This window comes from Motacilla alba, chromosome 1A (genome assembly GCF_015832195.1).
Source record: "Motacilla alba alba isolate MOTALB_02 chromosome 1A, Motacilla_alba_V1.0_pri, whole genome shotgun sequence".
Classification (NCBI taxonomy): Eukaryota; Metazoa; Chordata; class Aves; order Passeriformes; family Motacillidae; genus Motacilla; species Motacilla alba.
In genome coordinates this window covers 61,089,767-61,110,229 of record NC_052031.1, presented here as the reverse complement: position 1 = coordinate 61,110,229, position 20,463 = coordinate 61,089,767, and the positions used below count along the sequence as shown (strand labels likewise).

The 20,463-nt window shown below is 41.7% G+C and overlaps 2 protein-coding genes across 8 annotated transcripts in view; both read right to left on the bottom strand.

Moving 5' to 3' along the window:
- IPO8 (importin 8) overlaps positions 1 to 4,679 on the bottom strand; it is a 49,364-nt gene extending 44,685 nt beyond the window's left edge. Inside the window, exon 1 of one of the 3 annotated variants that reach the window (XM_038154203.1) lies at positions 2,406 to 4,679. In XM_038154203.1, coding sequence (XP_038010131.1) covers positions 2,406 to 2,489 — 84 coding nt within the window. In that variant the 5' untranslated portion in view covers positions 2,490 to 4,679. The remainder of the gene's footprint in view (positions 1 to 2,405) is intronic. The other 2 variants (XM_038154200.1, XM_038154202.1) reach the window with 2 other exon arrangements.
- Positions 4,680 to 9,429: 4,750 nt separating this feature from the next.
- Positions 9,430 to 20,463, bottom strand: part of CAPRIN2 (caprin family member 2) — a 33,151-nt gene continuing 22,117 nt past the window's right edge. For 4 of the 5 annotated variants that reach the window (XM_038155188.1, XM_038155192.1, XM_038155193.1 and 1 more), the window contains 7 exons: positions 19,445 to 19,555; positions 18,658 to 18,810; positions 15,520 to 15,703; positions 13,792 to 13,977; positions 12,550 to 12,650; positions 11,776 to 11,842; positions 9,430 to 10,349 (listed from right to left, as the gene is read on the bottom strand). In XM_038155188.1, coding sequence (XP_038011116.1) covers positions 9,781 to 10,349; positions 11,776 to 11,842; positions 12,550 to 12,650; positions 13,792 to 13,977; positions 15,520 to 15,703; positions 18,658 to 18,810; positions 19,445 to 19,555 — 1,371 coding nt within the window. In that variant the 3' untranslated portion in view covers positions 9,430 to 9,780. The remainder of the gene's footprint in view (positions 10,350 to 11,775; positions 11,843 to 12,549; positions 12,651 to 13,791; positions 13,978 to 15,519; positions 15,704 to 18,657; positions 18,811 to 19,444; positions 19,556 to 20,463) is intronic. The other variant, XM_038155191.1, reaches the window with a different exon arrangement.

Below are 20,463 nucleotides of genomic sequence, written 5' to 3'. Positions count from 1 at the left end.
CTGCTGAGGCTAGAAAAACAGGCTTCTAGGGGGATCAGCCTTTGACAAAGCTGTCAGAGAGGGTACCAAGAAACCTGAAGTAAGATTGGCACAACTGGATATAAATGGACCATAAACCAATTTTGGCTAAAAACCAACACTTGTTTCTAACTGCAAGAGGAAGAAAATTCACAAGCAGCCTTCTAAGAGCCTCAAAAAGGACAAAGGTACAGGAACATACAGAGGACAAAGAAGCATTTTCAAACATGTTGGGATTTCTTACACGTAGAAAAGCTTTCATTCATGTAAACTCTATTCCCCATGCTCTACACTGTAAGCAAACTGGAGTCAGGACTATTTGGATATTGCTCTAAAGGACTCTGTACTGGTACAGCACTGAGGTGCCTACAGACAAGCACTGTCTTGGTGCACTAGTAGGATCTGCAGTGTCCGGGAAGCTCATGGCACTACCTGGACTCAAAGCTGAATGCCAGTGTACACTGCAGATGAGCCAACACAGGCAAGTTTTACCTCAACAACCCTGAACCTGTCTCAAGAGCAGCATCCCTGTATGACACAGAACAGCTTGATCCCCAAGCTGCTCAGCCAAGGGCTCCATCACCACTTATTGACAGAGGATTTCCTGTTTGCGTGGTGGATTGGTCCCTTTGCTGAAACAAGATAAATGCTAGAACAGTACCTGGAGTCCAGCCCTTGCAGGAACACAGGGACACGTCAACACTACCACCAGATGCACAGGAGGGGAGTCTGACACGTCGCTTTGAAGCCCTGCTTCAAAAGCACTAAAAAGCTTCAAGATGTCAAAAGTCCCATGTTGAGCAACGTTTTGTTTCTCTCATCCAGAGTCATGTCAAACCCAGCACTTGATCAGCACATTATGGCAGATACATCAGGCTGCACCTAGTAACAGGAAGCCTGCACAAAAATAGGTATGTCTAGATTCCAGGATTCATTCTTCATAATAGTTCAAAAAAAGAAAATGCAGCAAGTATTTTAAAAGAAAATGCTGTATCTCAACCTGTTCTCAGTAAATCTGCTTGCACTCTTGAGTCTAAAACCCGCGTCTTTCATGAGAATTGCACTGTCCATCACTTAAACTTAGAACATTTTACAGCTGTCAGTCTTAAAATGCTTTCAAGACTGTTCCTGAGCTTCACAGTACATACTGGTGATGACAGCATTAGGAGCAGGACCCAGGAACCCAGGAGCTGCCTCTTTGTTCTGAACAGAACACTGTAGCAGCAGTAGTTTGTATTGTTGTTTAGACTGCTGTGCAACAGGCTGCTGACAAATATTTGTCATTTCCCTCTCAGCCCTTAACAGTAGGGATAAAAACAGATACTGATGCATTTTTAAAGTAACTATGCCAAAAAACAGGAAAAAAGCCTTGCATCCTTATCTTAATATTCACAAGAGCATTTTCAATGTCCAGCACTTAATCCACTGATTTACTAAAGGAATTTACCAACTGCTAAAGCAAGGATTAGCTATATCTAATTCAGAAGGAGTTTTAAGTTGCCTAAATATAAAACTAAGCTGGAGGACCAATCCTGAATAGCATAATTCCTGACAACCAATTCTCATTGACTGTTTTGTTAACACACCAACACAACCAAAAAAATCCCAAGTCCTCAAAGAGAATTGATGAAATATTCCAGCAAAGCATAGAAATTCAAGTTTCATTAATGCTGTGTAAGGGAACTTTCTCTTTTCTCAAACGTTCAAAGATTGGGGTCACAGTTTCATTCAGTGCATACTGCCACTGCTCTAGGAAAAGGTTTTTCCCCCAGAGGGTGGCTGGGCACCGGATCAGGCTCCTCGGGGAAGTGGTCACAGCACCGACCGAGCCTGACAGAGCTCAAGAAGTGTTTGGACAACACTCTCAGGCTCCTGGTGGGATTCTTGGGGATGGAGCTGGGCAGCAGGGCCAGGAGTTGGACCCGATGATCCTGATGGGTCCCTTCCAACTCTGCACACTCTGTAATTCTATGATTAACTGCAGGATGCCACGACATACTGCCCACGAAACCTGAGGCGCCTTCCTCCAACTCGCACTCGCCGTGCCGCCGAAGGGGCCGGAGCGCGCCCCCGAGCGTCACCGCCGCCCGTCCCGTGAGCGCCAGGGCGCGACCCGCGCAGGGCCACACCAATGTCATCCCCTCCAGCGCCGAGCGGCAGCGCTCCGGCCAAGTGCCGGGCTGCCGCACTCGGGAGCGCCTCGGCAGTCCCAGCGCGGCGGTCACCGCCGAGCGAGGGCAGCGACCCGCCCGGCCCCGGCCCCGGCCCCGGCCCCGCTGCGGGCGGGCGGTCCCGGCGCCGAGCCGCGGTCGCCCCCCGCCCCTGCCGGCGGGGCCGGACGCCCCCGTGCCGCGCGTGGGGCGGGCCGCCCGCGGGTCCCCCCTCACCTGGTTGAGCTCGTTCTCGGCGGCGACGCGCAGCTTGGGGTCTATGGTGCCCTTCAGCGCCTGGATGATCCTGTTAGGATCCATCTTGGCCTTCGCCCGCCGGCAGGCAGCGCTTTCCCGGGGCAGCAGGACGCGGAGGAGCCGCCGCTAGCGCCGCCGCCCCCCCGTGCCACCAGCGCGGGCCCGCGTCCCCCACCCCCCCCGGCCCCTCTCCACAGCCATTCACCGGTTTGCGACAGCTGGATATCGGGAAACGGGCGCTGCTTTACGGCCGCGGCGCCGCCTTCTGGCTTCGGGAAGGGGTCGGCGAGAGGTGGCCGCCATCTTGTTGTACGGACAGGAGTCCGCCGGAGGGCTCGCGGGGGGTGGGGGTGTGCGGGCCGGGACGCCATGGGGGCGGCCATGTCGCTGTACGGAACGACGGGGGCGGATCCCGCCGCGCCCTGCACGGAATATTTTTAAATTAGGATTTTAAAATCCCATTTTTCTTTCTTAATAGTTTACTCTGTTTTTCTAAGTAGCTTGTCAGCTTTCACGCCAGGCTTGGGCGCTCTGTATTTGTTATCCCGCGAGTCGCTCGGACAAGAATGAAGAGTGAGAGCACGGAGACTGAACGGGGTGATGGGGTCAGGTCCATGGAGGAGAACTGGCGCGGGTCACACCTTTCCAGGCGCCTCAGGGATGTGCCCTGCACAAGAACGACTGACAACATCCAGGAGGACAGATATTTGCTGCAAGGAGTTTACTAAAGCACACAGTTGGGTCGCACATCGTAATTCCCACTCTGCTTCTGAGCCGGTTTCTGTGTGGTACTTGTCCGCATCATTATGTAGATTAGTAGAACCTGAAAAGGGTTTGCTTATCTTAATGCTGTTTGTGTGTGGGGAGGGGGGGGAGATGCTTACCCCTGAGGTTTCAGGAATACACAACCACCACCTCGAACACTTCAAACACCTGCCCCACCCTGATTCTCCACCTCTTGCCTATTATTTCCCCCCTTAAATCCTAGAACATGCTAGTGAACCACAGGAAGATTTAAGCATCTGTGCAGGTGTAAGAAAGATGCCTGTCAGAGGTGTAACTCCCAGGTAAATAGACCAGAAAAACCTCTGACTAATGTGGTTTTGGTGAGCCAAATCCTTTGGTTACTTCTGCAGGTGATGTTTCACATAATATATACAAACCAGAGACGTGTGACTAACTGGTCGGAAGAACAGAAAGACTATTTGCTGTGCTCAGGAGGAGTGAAACACAACAGCAATTACAAAATCATCCCATTACATAGGTGTCTTAATAATACAGTTGGACAATATGTCATTTGTTCACTGTAATTGCAGTATAAACCAAAACGTTAAAGCAGCTGGCACTATAGTGATTTACTAATAATTTTTAAAATGTCCCTTAGCAACTTTGCCTCTAATTAAAAAGGAATCCAGCTGTCACAATACATTGCACCTACCTGGCGCGGGGAGATGGTGTGCTCTCTTGTGGTTTTCATCACCTTTTGAAGTGTTGCAGAACACCTGATCCCTATCTTTCCTTTCTCCTGGGATGCAGCTCTACAGCATCTAGCAAGAAATTGTAGGCACTTCCATTGACCTTTCCCTTTCTTCTTGAAAGCAGATGAGAGTATGCTCAGTAGTCATAAAATTCAAACAAAAACAATGTTAGTGTAAAATGTTAGTGTATATATTATTAACTGTGGTAATTCTTTGTTGCTGTCCCATTTTGATTAAGGTAATAAATTGTCCAGGGAAAACTGCCCTCTTAAAAAATCTTGAATTCCATATCATAGCAAATCCAAATTGCTTTAAAGGCTTTGTAGTGGGGTATCTCTATTCCCTTTTCCCAAATTACCATGTTATGGACTCTTTCAGAGCAGTTCTGTTTCATCCCATTTCTGTGTATTCATCCGTGGTAGGTGAGCTTAAAAGTTACTAAATTTATTTATTGAAGGACTTCTGTAGAGCTAGTGATGTAAAACACACCAATAAAGAACAGAATATCCTTAAAGGGTTTCATAACATCTTCCTAAAATTAATTTTATTGCCACTTACCACCTATATTTAAAGTGGTACTTTCAGTGTTGCAAGCATTGTAGTCTACCTGTTTCCTGGGTTTTCTGGATGTCCAATACTTCTTTCTGTACAACATGAACCTTCATAGATACCAGTGACTATGTTAGTCTAAAAATAAGTTTAAATATTTTTATGTGACCTCATAAACTTCAGGATGAAAGTAACTGCTTGTAAGCAAGAACTCATATGCCTTTTTGTTAGAGCAAAGATTCTGTTAATATTTGGGGTTTCGTCTACTTACAATGAATGGTTGAGTTTGGATTTTTAAATCTGTTCTGCTACTCTGCAAATGAAAAATCTGAGGTAAAATTCAGAGATTTTTCCTGTCAGCTCTCTAACTGCTGGTGACAGAAGATCCAGTGTGAAGGGACAAATGAGGTATTAAAAAACTAAAACAAATTAAATCAAAGTTGCACCAGTATGAAAGTAAGGAAAAAAAAAAAAAAAAAAAAGAGAATGATAGTATCAGGGAGATAGGGAGATAATGCAAAACAAAGATGTGGGTTTTTCAAAGCTCCACATCTTTCCAGGTGTGCTATAACAACAGTTTTGTAAAGTATTTAGAACAAACAATCTTATTTTAAAACTCAGTTGTGAAACCAGGGATTTTCAGAGTAACCTGTTTGACCTGAACAAAAATTAGACCTGGTTCTTTACAGAGTTGCCATCAAGATAACTGTATTAAATTCAAGAACTTTGGGGGAAACTTGAAAAGCCTTACATCTTGCAAGTTACTTGCAATTAGTCCTTTGACTTTTGGTGGCTTTGAAATGCACTCTGGTGAGGTCTCAGCTGCACATAGCACACTTTCTGTGGCGTGGAACAACCCCTCTCTTTTCATGCCAGCCAAGTGCCTTCAGGACAGCACCTGGTTGTAAGCTGTGTTTAATAACAGAGACTCCTGAAAAAGCATGAGAAAGAAAACAGCATTCCTCTGTGATGTGCTACGGGCTAAAAGCAAACCACTGCTCTCAATGCAGGCTTTATTTCATTGTAGTGAACTAATGACTAAGTGATAACTAACGATCACTAAAGTGATTGGATATGTACTTAGCATAAAGCCTTCATTCCATACCAACCACATCTCCAACCTTACTCTAGGGCCCAAAAGCTGTAGACAGTGCCAGCTGTGGAAAAGCTGTGAACTAATAGTTTCCAACCAGATTAGTACTTCACAATATTATTTTTTCAAGTACAACACTGCCAGGAAACATTCAATCCGCAAATACAAATGCATAAGGTTTCTTGCATTCTTAATAGAATTGTTTATAGTTGGGCAAAAATTAAGTTGATCAGAGACTTGTGAACAAGTGTGTAGCTAAGGTTAATTCATTTTTGCCTGGTTATGTTGCTGCATCTCTCTAATTATACTACAGAACAGACTTTTCATATCCTTCACAAGACATTTATAGCTTTAATAAAGAGCTAGCAGATAAACGTATTCCAATCCTCCAGACACAAGCTCTAGATGAGAGTTAAAATTCCAAAGCATCTCCCTTGCTGACTGGTTTGTTGGAGTAGCTGTAGATAACAAAGCAGTCAGGGAGGAAGAGGTACCTAAATTTAACCAGCAGGACAGGGCAGTGATGTTCTGCACCACCACTGCAGCCTGCAGGATGGAGGTTTCCTTAGCTGCAGGAAGTCAGCCATGGCAGTGGTGGCAGAATATTCATTGTCTCCCCTCACTCCCATGACCTGGGAAAAACCCCACAAAAGTCACAAGTCCATTAGAATTTTGAAAACTCTAAGAAAGCTTTTGTCACAGTTGAACCCCCCTGAGCTGGCAGCTCAGCCCTCCACAGCCACTCCCCTCCAATGGGACAGGGAAAAGAACTGGAAAGGCCAAAGTGAGAAAGCCTGGGGGTTCAGATACAGGCAGTTTAACAGGTAAAGCAGAAACTCAAGCCAAGCAAGGAATTCATTCACCACTTCCTATGGGCAGGCAGGTGTTCAGCCGTTTCCAGGAAAGCGGGGCTCTGTCATGTGTAACAGTGACTTTGGATGTCAGACACCGTAACTCAAATGTCCCACTCTCCTCCTCCTTCCCCCAGCTTGTATTGCTAAGTACAGCATCATCATCATCATGTGGTCTGGGGTATCCCTTGGGTCAGCTGGGATCAGCTGTCCTGGCTTTAACCCCTCCCAAATCCTTGTGCTCCCCAGCCCACTCACTGGTGGGGCAGTGTGAGAGGCAGAAAATGCCTTGACTCTGTGCAAGGCCTGCTCAGCATGAACTAAAACATCCCTGAGTTATCAACGCTACATTGGTCACAAATCCAAATACAGCCCCATACCAGTTACTTTGATTAAAAGTCACTCTCTCTCAGCCAAGCCATTACACCCACCCATTTTAGGGTAGTTCAAATATTTCACTGATGTCAAGAGAAGGAAACACAGAAATTTACTCCCTATGAAAACATAGTGTTTCTCACAAGTTTATCTTCAGCAGGCTGCACAAGAGAAGTAAATCAGAGCAAATTTAGGTGGTATCCAATTTGCACAGCAGACAGCAATAGGAAATTCAGCAGAATGATGATGCCTTTTTGTATGTTTTAATTAGACCAAATTATAATCCTTACATAGTGAAGGCATTTTTCCTAATGAAATGATTCAATCAACTTCATTTAACAGTTACTGAGGAAAAAGAAGTGTAAATACTGTGTAAAAACTGTAAAAACTTACACTGTCAGACAGTATTTACATGAAAACTACACAGTAAAGTATTTCCATTGTGAAACTTACCTGTTAAATGCTTTGCCCAGAAGCAGAACAAAGAAATAGGTCCTTGGTCTGGACATACTGAGTAGACTAAAACCGTGTCAGTAGAAAATGCACTGAAATATTCTGAAGTCCTTTGAGAAGCTTTCAAAAACAATTATTAGTGTAGAAGCATAACAAGCTATCCCTACTCTAGTATTTATCATCATGGAAAAATTATATGACATGACATTTTTAGGCATTTTGGAGATCAGAATAGCAATTTTCTACCAGTGGATTTGGCCAGCTACGGGTATGGAAAAAAGGTTCTTGGCTTGGTCTTCTGTAGTGTTTTTTTAAACTGTCTTAGCATGTAAGGTTCAGTTACAGCCTTTTGAGTTGCTTCCAGTCTGAAACCTTTAGGACAGTACCTGTTCAGTGTACTTACCCTCCTTTTGGTAACAGAGGTTAGCAAAACCTGCATTCACAGCTGGCTAAAAACACAGTGAAAACCAACAGTTCTAGCTAAAAAAGTTGTATGTGTGAAACCTACAAGTCAACCATATTTTTTGGTTATTCTAAGGGATGAGACTTCTCCAAGTTGTGTATTCTTTTCAAATTAAAGTAGCAGGACAAAGCCAGACATTTTCTTTTAAAGTAGCTACTACTCTAGAGATTATTCTGATTCAGGCTGAAGCCTAAAAACTTTTTTTTTTTTTTTAAACACCCATTACATAACCTATGGTCAAGGAATTGTATAGTTAAATTTTCTATTTCATCTTTCCTGCACAATTCTGGCTGTAACTGTGTACTCTTTTTAGCTAGGAATGTAAAAATGCATCTTAAACAAGATACAGCTCTGAAACTGGAACATTTACCTCTTATCTAGTTGAACTGCCACTTATTCAGTGGTGTGTGTGTTCTAGAAATAAGCCTCTTTGTTGCCTGAAGTCAGAACTAGCATGTTTTAAAATACAAAATACAGGCTTAATGTACAATAGTTAAGGCTTGACATTTTTGTAGTGGTAAAAACAAGGTTTCCCAAAGCTTTTCCTACCTCAACTTCTCTCAAAATTTGCTAAACCCATACTGGAAATATGAGCACCCTCAAAATCTGTATGAAAAAGAAAGCTGAGCTTGGAACAAGATCAAGATCTTTATGCCAGTAACTTAATGAAGCCATGCCAGACTTGCTTTGGCATCTGCATGACAGCAAGGGCAAATTGAAGTTGGGAGCTGTGAAACCACTTAGCAAGAAACAGCAGCTTTATACCAGGTCTGAAGTTTGTTCAGTTTAGGTTCTTAGTTTTATTTAAATAAGCAAATAGCTCAGCTGCTTTCACTCTGCATAGTTCTGCTTCAGCCATAGATATACCAGTCAGGCTTGTGCACTGGCTAATTTAGTACACTCAGATCAAGTGCTTTCTACTGTTAAAACAATTTACTGAAGCTTTTGAAAGGAGAGCCACTGACCTACCTTCTTACTAGTTCATATTACCATTTTAAACATTGAAACTATTTATAGTATTTGACACGGCAGCTTAGACAAGGACATACATCATGGCTGTTCAGTTCTCAGGCCACAGGGGTGCTGGAGGCTGGTCAAAAAGCCCAAGAGCTTTAAGAATGGGATTTCAGAAACTTCCTTGCATTTGTAGTCAGGTTTGATGTAAAATGCAAGCACCAGGCTTCAACTACAAATACCGAGTTCCTCAGCAGTTCTCTGAAATGAGGAAATAACCTGTATTAAAATCTGATTCAAGTCTCGTGCAGGGGGAAAGCCATACACATTTATGCTTCATAAAGCTGAATTCAACTTCAAAATATATTGGAGCTAAATAACAGCATAAGCCAGCCCCTTGAGTGACTGTTTGCAGGTTTAAGCATTTCAACTACTTCACTTCTGAAGGGCTGATGCTATGATGACCATGCTAGATTTTGACAGGGCATCGATTTAAAATAAGTAGTTCTAATGAAGTATGTAGCATTGCACATGTAATTTCTTGACCTTTCTGGTAATTTCTTGACCTTTAGAAAGAAAAAAGGTAGCTAAATCTTGAATTAATTTTGATCAAGGTAACACTCTTGAGAATGTTTCAGTTCATGCTTAATGCCAATCCCAGTTAAATACAAATTACCCTAAATTATTGAAACTTGGAGACCAGTTCTGTGTAATATTCATGTACACCCCAAATCAGGAAAAATGTCAGTGATTTGTCTTAAAATTAAAACCACGGGCAAGATTAATACTAAAATGCATATTAACTTGTTTTATTGAGGCACAACAAGGCATTGTGAATAGCCCATACTTGAGGCAATCAATAGTGTAGTAAGCTGGACATTAATACAGTTTAGGGTAAGTGCAAACAATATACATTCACAGCTTTATTAGCAAGGCTACATCACAACTGATAAAGTGCCAAATTAGTGCTGATTCAGTACCCTAACTCCATGATTTCACCTTGCAAAACAAGGACCACCATTTCCCACCAATAATGGAACCACATATCCTCTATAAAGTCAGTAATAAGTGCAAAGCTAGTCCCACCCCCCTCACCAAGGTGTTTGGAGCAGCTCATTTGTAAACATTGCACTGGATTTTAGTCCTGATAAAGGAGGTATCCCGAAAAGGTGGAGTATTTCCAGCTACTTCCATAGATGGCTCCCCGATGCAGCCGTAGCCAGATCTGATCTCCCTGGAACAGCTGCAGGACCGCATGGTTACTGGCTGTTTCGTGGTCAGGAGCCCCATCATTCGCATACGCTGACACAAGGACCTCTTCATTCTTCATGAGATTCACATACAGAGGGACATTGACAGCCAGTTTCAGCATGTGGAAGATGAAGACATAGGTACCATTCACTGGACAGTTGAACCTACCAAGCTGGATATCAAAAGTTTCTCCAAGGTTATTCAGCAGCAGGTCAAACACAATGGGCTGGTCTAGAGTTCCAGGGGCCAGGTTGGATGTTCGAGCGGCGGAGAAGGCGACCCTCATCTGCTGCGGCAGCGGGTAGACATGCACCGGCAGGATGGTGGCAGCCTGGCTGGTCACTGGCACATCCACAGGGGTGATGCTGCGCGAGTCTCCCTGCCCAGAGTCCCCACTGTTAAAGGTCTCATTGTCCCGTTCTGGGCTGCTCACCTGAGAGGAGTCGCTCCACCCTGCTGTTAGAAACCATTAGCAGCGGTAAGTATTGTAACAGAAGGATACCCTTAAGCCTGTGGGCATAATCTTAAGCAGCAAGTGTACAGGCTTTGCAGCAGATTGGTCTTTGAGCCACAGCAAATTGTCAAAGGACCCCAGTGAAAACAGAACTTTGAAATTGGCTCACATTTATCACACTTGCATTGAGCAGGATGAGACATAACTGAACTATGAACAATTACTTATACTTCCAAGTCAGAGAGGGCAGCAGGTTGTAATAGTTTTTGCTTTAGTATATGTCAACTTAAAAAGCATATGCTAACTTCTGAAAAGAAGTAAAATGTAATTGCTGAAAACAAAGAGGCAAGTTATCTTCAAGATCTCAATTTTCACTTCATGTTACTCAACACTGTTCTGCAGTTGCATTTCTCATAGACCTTGTCAACTTATGATGCTAGAATATTTTAAGTCTGACAAACTAGTGTTGCTTTTAAGTCTTCTGCACCTCACTCCCCAAAATAAAGCTGTTAATCTTCCCAAATATCCAAGTTAAAAGCGTCTAGAATGAAAACCTTATTAGATCTGAGAAATTTAGAGCAGTCACAGTCAAGCTGCAAACCACTGTTATTTCCACTGGAAAACAACACCTTAAGACAGACATTAAAATAAGTGAAGTTGCTGTGAGATCCTAATGCTGATGAGTACTTTCATCAGCTGTTAATTCACCATCATCTCCTATTTATATCTCTTCTGAAATATATTCTGTCCATCAAGTTAGGATATGACCTGCGTTATCCTAAAACAGCTTCTACAATACACTATAATTTCTCTTTAGTCTCTAAAATAGTGATCTACAGCTACTCTTCCTCTCACTTCTCACCTGTAGCACTGGAAGTCCATATTTTGCCAGCACATAGAGTAGAAACAATCTTGTTTCTAACTCTTCAAAACACATGCTATTCATGCTTGGACACAACTAGCCTTATTTATTTCTTTAGGTTTTTACTCCACTATGGAATTACAAAGAACACCTGTATTACCAAATACATTTTCATAGAAAAAATTATTTTACAAAGTCTCCATGATCTGATAGCCTACCCAGAATAAGGGAGGACTACACACTTAATGGGAGAAACCCAGTGCTTCTTCCCTGAACACAGGGAACTGCTGTTTTTCCCTAGTCAGGCTATTTGTGAAGTTCAATAAGGTACCATTGTGTCAAAATTTTGACATGAAGACTCCAGACTAAAAATAGTGAAGTTAAATCCTCTGCTGTGTAATGCTGTGGAAGAACAGCACTCAAGCCTCGAGCTAAGCTTGGTTGACTTTCACCAAGCTCAATATGTTAGGTGAGGGATCCTATTCTGCTTTTCACACTGTTCCCAGTAACACCCCAGCTGCAATGCCTAAGCATGTACTGGACCAGAGGTCTGATGTTGGCCTTACCTCTTGAATTTGCCCGAGGACCACTACTTATCCCACCTCGTTTATAGCACTGCTGGTAATTAACATCCTGAAAGAGAAGTGTTAGGAAGATGGCTATAAGCAAATCTGGACTCAATTGAGGCAATACAATTTTTCACAACGAATTCCATCTCTAAAACACAATGACAGTTCAGAAACAAAATGAAGATAAACAGCTTTACTTATGGAAAATTTACTTATTATAATAGCTTGTATGAAATTAAAGATCTTTGATGCCAGTTGTAGCAAATTAGCTTCTGAACAGTTGAGGTTACTGAGCAATACTCTTAAATCTCAAGTCTGTTTTAAGTCCATGAGCCTGCACAGAAGACACTGACAGACCCACTTCACACCAGGAACCTTTGCCTCCTTAAGTTTTTATTATTTTTTGTATTTTGGCCTAGCCACATTCTCAGCCAGTCTGTTTAGGAGTTCATTATTTTACATTACAGAGGCATTTTAGTGAACCAATTCTTTTAAAATAATAGACTGGACTCGAACAATATGTTATTTACCATCTGTTTGCATTTCAAAGATTCATTTCAGACTAAAATCAACCTGTCATACAGAGATGTTACCTGTCTGAACTGACTTATCTCAGGTGCTGTCTACCATTCCACAAAAGGGTTTTCTGTGAAACAAAACTAGCCTCTAGCTTGTAAGTAATAGTTCACGTGTTAAGATAATGAAAAATTACCATGTTAGAAGATTTGGCTCCTGTACAGGAAGGCTACTGGAAATAAAGTCAATACCTACCCTCTGAGAATATGGCATTCCAGCATAATCTCTACCAGGAAACTGTAGCTGGCCATAGTTCCCATTAGTTAATGATGGTGAACCTCTGTAAGCATCAAAACCTGTTCAAATAAAGAGGATTATTCAGTATTATTTACTGTTCATTAAGTTATGCAGTAACAGAGCTATTCTTAAATTTGGAATTGAGTAGGCACCTTGCTACTCCTATAACAAATGCATTTCATGTATTTAAAAATATTAACATCAGGCCCTATCCATTGCCTGCGATACTAATGGGATGTCACAGAACAGCTGAAAAACTTGCTAAATCCAGCAATGGGATTAAGAAACACTCTTCTGTTACATACACTGAGCTATTACTGGTGTACATTTAGGGGCTACTATAGTATTTTGCCACTTAAGCTATTATTTAACTACCAAAGCAAAGCTGCAAGAAATTCCATACCAGACACCACCAAACCCAGGACTGCTCTTAAGTCAGAACTATAAAACTCATCATCTGGTACATGTTCCTACAAGGTACTGAGCTGGCTCAGCCCAGCTGAAGCACCTATCACAGACTAAGTGCCATTCACTTCAAAGGGGAATAGACCACAGCCTGCAGCTGGTAGCTACCAACAACCTTAATTTAGTAACTGCTTAAAGTCTGCTGAAGTTCTCTACAGTACTTCAGGTAGCAGCCAAAGAATAACTGCTCTGCTTCCTCATAAAACTCTTCAGTTTGTTATTTATCTAGAAGGTCTCTTCACCACTGGGAGCCTCTCCCCCATCCTGGTTTCTGCTGGTAATATTAAGTGAGCAGTGCTAAGCAAAAAAAACCTTATTTTGCACAAACACAGTAAGTGCTATGTGAAGAGGAAACTGGCTTGCCCAGTTTGTCAGCAAGATGCCAAGAGAAAGAATTAAGTTGGTAAAAAGTTCAGAGCAGCAAATGAAATTGCCAACAGAAAAGTCCATATGAGTAATTTAATAACCATTAGTGAAAGTTTCTATCTTCATATTTAGGCAAGCTATGAAATTGCTCTGCCATTTGGCTGGCCTGACATCTCAAGTACAGGGACCACAAATAAAAGTTAGAATGAACTTCCTTAAATTCTACAACGGAGGGCCCCGTTCTCTGCACATTGCCCTTATCGAGACGTTTCACACACAGAACATGAAATTAATACTGTGTTTTGTTAAATCACATTCTACTGGCAGGACATTAGATCTTCTTTAGGATGATAGTAAACACAGACATACCTTTGTACCCACCAGGGGGGCGGTACGAATTAGCCAGCGACCTTCCACCTCTAGCAGACCCTCTGACAGACCCACGACTGTTGAGGTAAGGCTGAGGGGGTCTGGGAATAACATTAGCCTGTGCTGGATAAAAGGCAAGGCTACCATTGCTAACAGGAACAGCTCCATCAGGTTGATAGTTCACTGCTTAAAACAGAAGGCACAAATAAGTCAAAGCTTTTTATAACTGCATTAAGTTACCACACACACAAACAAGGGCAGTATATTAGGACATTCAGAGACCAATTAAGCTGCTCTGAATAGTCTCTTCTTCTGTCCCTTCATTACTTCATTTAAGTGATTGGATTATTCCCTTTGTTTTGTAAAGTGTAGTGCTTGTTAAAATCTACTGTAGATAGCTCAGGCTCTGAGTGCAAGCCCCTAATGCATTCAACAGGAGTCAGGTGCACAGGTGAGAACAAGCTTGCCAGCAGCATGAAAATACCAAATCTAGGTTAAAAGCAAGTAACATTTGATTAAGAATTTTCACTGATAATCTAGGTCACCTCAGTATTGACATCCCTTGAAACAGAGCAAGACAAACTCCATCACACCTAAACAGCAAAAACTATGGAGAGCAGATATTTGGGTTCAGTCTCTTCAACAGACATTCTTACCATATACTAGGCCTTCCAACTCCAAGCAAAATGTACTCAAGAATGCTTTTCACTCACAAGGGTGAGTGGGCTTTAAACACAAACCTTGCAACCATGAATGTATTTCCACAACATCATGCTTTATTTCAATCCAAAAAGCTTAAAATTGATCCAGAACAACAGTATAAACTCCTGTGTGAAGTGCGTGCAGAGCCATTGCACAAGGCTAATAAAAAATTCTGATTTTCCACAAAAAAAAAATCCAGAAGGCTTATCACCTATAGTTTCAGTGATGAGAAGGAACATTGAAGCTAAACATGCTTTCCTGACTGCTACACTTACACTGTTCTTTATGTCTCATTGACTTCACACACTATCAGCCTGTTTCTAGTCTAAGACCTGTGACAATCACTCTGGCAGAACAACAGCAGTTGTAAGTGACCTTGAGCCATTTCATTAGATGGCCTTATGAATATAGATCCCTACTTGTCACTTTCTTTCATCCTAAAACCTCAAGGCACTTAGGGGCCAGTTCCATGTCAAACTTAGTGTTAGCTATACAAACCCACCTCTTGCACCACCTGAACATCAAGTAAGCCATGTTTGGGTTGGAGACCACTTACTAGCTCAGTATTTCTCAGGTCAGACTGAAAACGTATCCCAGCTTTCCTATTCAGCATTCAGCAACTCCCAGCACTGACAGCACTCAGACCAAATTAGTGGTTCCAAATAAAAGTATTTCATCATTGCTACTATTCCAAGCAAATCATTGTTTGACTGGCAAGGATCACCACATATTTGAATTTCTCACTTACTAGTAAATTCAGGCATGTAAGTGACAACAGTCTGTTCATCTACTACAGAAACAAGTTTGAACCAGCCTTTCATCCTGCTAGCAGTTTTGAAATTAGGTTTACATAGCATCAACTACATTAGAGTTGATGTATGCCTAATATTAGACATTTATGTAGCACCTGTTAAGAATTTCACTGGGATAGAAGTATTCACAGCACATGATAGTGAATTTAAATACTATTATAAACTGAACATATTGAAACACTACTTGAAATACAGATGCAAGTGCAGTTCTCACCTGAAGACAGAGATTCTTGTGAAAGAGAGGTTTGTTCTGCAACATGAGAAGATTGCAATTGGCATTGAGGAGGAGTCTGTGTACTTGCTGTAGAGAAACTCTGGTTATATCCTGCTGAATATGAGGAATCCTCTTTAATTTCCTGGTCTTTACGTGGAGGCAGTGGTGCATTCACTTTAAATACCTACAACATATTTGAAAATAGGTGCTTAACACTGCCAGCTAACATCTCTGCCTAATGGCACCACCCTGCCATGCTGTGGTTTGAATCCATATGCTTTTTAGCATATTTCTAGAACACATCCATATGCTTTTTAGCATATTTCTAGAACACCAGCTGTTTCTCAGAAATAACCAAAAACATCATACATCAACCCATCCTTTCCCCTCTCAGTAAACTTACAGAACACCTGTTTATGGAGCTACCACCCAAGGAACAGCTTGATTGACCATAGCTACTGTACTCTGTCAGCAGAACAATTACCATACAAGAAGCTATTTTCCTTGTATGGGAAATCCTCTGTGAAATCCACTGACTACCTGTCCTACAGCCCAAGCAGAAGCTGGGACAGCCTATTCTGAGATGTGATATTCACATTTAGGAAGAATCTGGGTCTTTCTGCATGTCTTGGAACCTGATGTAACACTGCTATCCACTCAAACACCATATTAGACATCATTTGCCCCTTCAGTAAATGGAGCTTCATCTTTCCTACTCATTTAACAATCTCCAAGAGTAAACACTTAACCTAAGCAAGGCTTGTCATTCAAATGTTATAGCCTGGGCAGTACAATGATGAGCAGATATTACTGCTAGTTAAATCTAATAACGCAGACTTCAGTCACTCCAGTGACTGGATTACTTTATAGCCAATAACACAATTACCAGAAATAATGCTGTCAAAAGTGACAACTAGCATCAACATCAGATAGGCAAAGTCGGTTTTGATTAAAAGGATCTAAATTTCACATAAAGAGCTGTCAGCAGTACTGGTACTGAGTCTCCAAGTGTATCTAACAGGACTATAAACTCTCTGAAGACAGACTTGGGCAAAAGCCACAGCTAGATGATGCAAGAAACAGCTTCACAGCTTGACAGTTCTTGCCATTTGCAGATGCCCTTTTAATTAAAAAACCACAAAAAGAATACTTTTACCAGGGTCAAAAACCCAGTATTGCCTCTAAGAGGCAGTTGTAATGCCTCGTGATACTGAGGTGTGGAACATAAATTTTGAACCATTGTAAAGTAAAACTAACTGATTTGTTTTATTTTTAATTTTTGATCACTTCATCTGGTTAATAAAGCGATCCAAAGCTATCCTTTTCCTAAAAGGAATTTGAAAAGGCAGACAACACCCACACCCTAAAGAATTTGTAGCAAGTGGTCTGCTTTTTCCTGCAGTGAGGGTTACAGGTGGAATTCAAATCAAGGACTAGGGCTACAGGTCAAGCCTGCCTTTAAGCTTCCATAAGCACAATAGCAGCAATGGGATGTTTGAGGACCTGTAATCAGTTACTTCCATTACTGTCACTGTGATAGCACTATTTGGCAGGGAATCATCCTGGCTTATCTACTCGAGTCCAATGGCTGTGCTCTCCTGGCAGCAATGAGAATCTAAGCAATGTAGGGAAGAAGAAAACCCTGCACTGCAAAGTTCAAGATTTCTACCACTACAAGAGGAATGAACATCCTTGGGACTTAGTGACAGATGTTTGCCAGGTTTCCCCAAAAATCCCAAGAGCAATCTCAGACATTTAACATCCTGAAAACATGGTAATAGCTCAAGTGAACTTTCAGTGGTATTATGATCAAAGTACTCTGAACACAGACAGCAAGTTCAAACATAACCAGAATGACTGAGACCAGGACTCAGTATTTATGCCATGACAGATGCTTGTCTTATAAACTGGGTCCCCAAAAGATTCTGGATTCCTTAATCACAGCATGCTGCCACTTCTCCACTTTCAGGAAAAAATTACCACCCAACCACTTAGCATAATTTAAACACATCCAGCTTTGAAAAAAAACCACCTCCCTACCATGAGTTGCTTCATTTGTAATGTGTATCACAATTCCATGCCTCTGAGGTAAATTTGACTTTAACCTCTTCTACAAATATAGAAAACCAAGCAAAAAAAGTCAATGCAGTGATTTTTCTACAGACCACACCAGGATGCGTGGTCTGTAGTAAAAACCACAAGTTCTAGTTGTTAACTCTTGTGATTTGAAAGGCTATTAGATACCTTCCTCCACCAGCTCCTATCACATACATCTCAGTACTGCAAGGCAGAGGCCAGAAAGTTGTGAACCACACTGGTACTTCTGTTAAAAATGGAGAATGCCTTCAGAGACTCTAAAGCTTGCTTTTGAGAAAAATATTAAATCAATGTTTCTATCATCTTCTGAAGAATGTACCAGAGGATATAATAATGTTGCCTTCCCTGTACTTGATGAAGACCCTTCCTCTGATCCTCTCTAAGCCTGCACTGTGGATTACCAGGAAGTAGCAACATTTGATACTATTTTTGCAGGCTGTATACCATTACTGATGGTCTATATTTGCAGTGAACATCTCAGACTGTGTGGTATATTTCCTAGATATGTACAATGACTACTTGTTAACAACATAGGATAATGAGCAACACCAGTTTTCTAAGAACACATTTTCCATGATTCCAGTGGACTGAATTTTACCCCACTGAAGCAAACAGTATAGCAAGACAAACTCGGGCTTCTGAGAGCATTTTGGCTTAATATCTATATTCAGGATTCCCGTTCTCCAACAAAGTCTGTTGTATTAGAAATCTTTTCCCAAGAACAGCGTAAGTGCAGTTCACCCTACTGTAGGGCACCGCTGCCCATCTGCTGTTTTCAGGCCTAACTTCTCCCTCTTAGTTCCTTAAGGCTACTAAGATATCCCAGGTTTGTTTTTTTTTAGCACTATACAGAGCAAAACCAGGATCTTTGTTCTTAGATTATCTGTTTGAAGTTCTGAAGAGATTCAGAGGACTGATCTAGATTTTACTGTTAAAACAAAATGACCTATCAAGTTCTGTACTGTTCCAAGAGGAGCCAGCTCTTCAGTGTTAGTCCCAAGTTACTCACATAGCTGTCAGTTTTGTGTGCTGCATACTTACAGTCTGCATAGCCTGAAAGGGAGCTGCTGTTATTGTGACAGAGCTGCTGCTTGCTGGAGGAGACTGAAAGCTTTGTGCTGGTGGCACTGATGGTATGGGAGTGCTTGAAGTAGGCAATGGCGACTGTGGCTCACTTGGGAGGGGAATAGTTGCCTGGGGGAAGAACAAATGTAATGAAAGGCCACTTGATAATTATCAGGCAGTAACAGAAGCAGTTAATTTGTTCTAAAGCCTAGACTGACAGAAGTCAGCAGTTTCTACAGGATGACATTTGGACATAGCAGAGCTACAAAATAGCTTTTGCTTACAATTTCAAATCTTGCTGTGCATCCTCAGCAAACAGTACTTCTATTGCAGTCTCTGCTGATTAAGTGAAATGTGCCTATGAGCTACTATACATACCATTCTTTGGAATAATATCACAATAAAGAGACATTAGGTATTTTTCCCTACCACTAAGGACACACAGAATGCTTTCTGTTCCATTTAGTAAAAGAAGATTCTTTGGCTGATATTAGAAATTACTTCTCTTTTCTGGAGGAACTTGGGAAATATAGGGGATCTGATTTTTTTTCCCCTTTCCGACTTAATTATGTTTTAGATTAGAAACAATGCTGAGTTGTCCAGACAAAGTATTAACCAGCATTAGGCCTCAGTTGAGCAGATGGTAAAATGAAGTGTTGATTTAGAACACCAATATTTACACAAAACAAGAGTCAAAAGGGACATGGTCTAGAGCCTTACCATTTCAGCAACTTAAATATTTACCTTACTCATGATGGCTCACCTGGGCAATTTCAATCTTTTTAGGTATCAGTGGCTCAGAAATACGTGAACTTGTCTGATACAGAGGCTGGGAAGTATATTTCTCATTCTCTTGAGAAAGTGATGTTGATGCCTAGAAGAAGCCATAATGCACCTGCTATTATGAGTAGAACTACAGAGTTCTGGTAAAGCTATGAAACACCAGTGCTAAAGTTGAAACAAATGGATTTTGAAAGACCAGGACAAACATTAATTCCAAAGCACTAAACAGTCATCTTAACCAAAGCTTCAAGTAATTAGCTTTAGAGATTCAGATTTAGATTACTCTTCTTACACAACTGGTTGCACAACTAGCGCTGCAAAGTCAGATCATTTTAAGAACAGTAGATTGCTTCAAGCACTTAGAGTGAAGTCTGAAACACGCCTGTCTCACTGAATTAAATGGAAAGATACTGGTAAGCTCTGTTGAACAAGGCTTTGCAAAGCCTGTGTGTCCTATAGTTAGCTCACACTTGTAATGCTACATATAGGAGTTGCTTAATGCTTAAATACAGAGCCTAGGGCTAAAGACTACCAGCCCTGTGCTCACCATGCGCACATCACAGTGCCTCAGACAGCACTGAGGTATACTTGCTCACCAGGAGAGCACTGCCACCATGGAGCATATTCCCTGCTTCTGCTGGGACCAAAACTTAACTACTGCTTTCCCTGGAAAAGAAAGACAGACACTAGACTTCAATCTGAAGGGACTAGATATAGGCTGGGCACAAGCAACCCTCATTCCAAACAATAAGTTTGCATTCTACAAAAAAATCAGATATCCCACTTTGTAGCACAGCACAGGACTCAAATTCAATAGCAGAATTCAATTCTTGTCAGCACAAGGGGTCTCATGGCACTGTAGAAGTGATAGAAAGTGTCAATAATTGGGACAAAACTGCTGATTTGAGAGGTCATAAGACTAATAGCCCTATCAGTATATAGTATATTAAGAAATAGAGTTAGTGCTCAACATACACAGTATGCTGATAACATGTACAT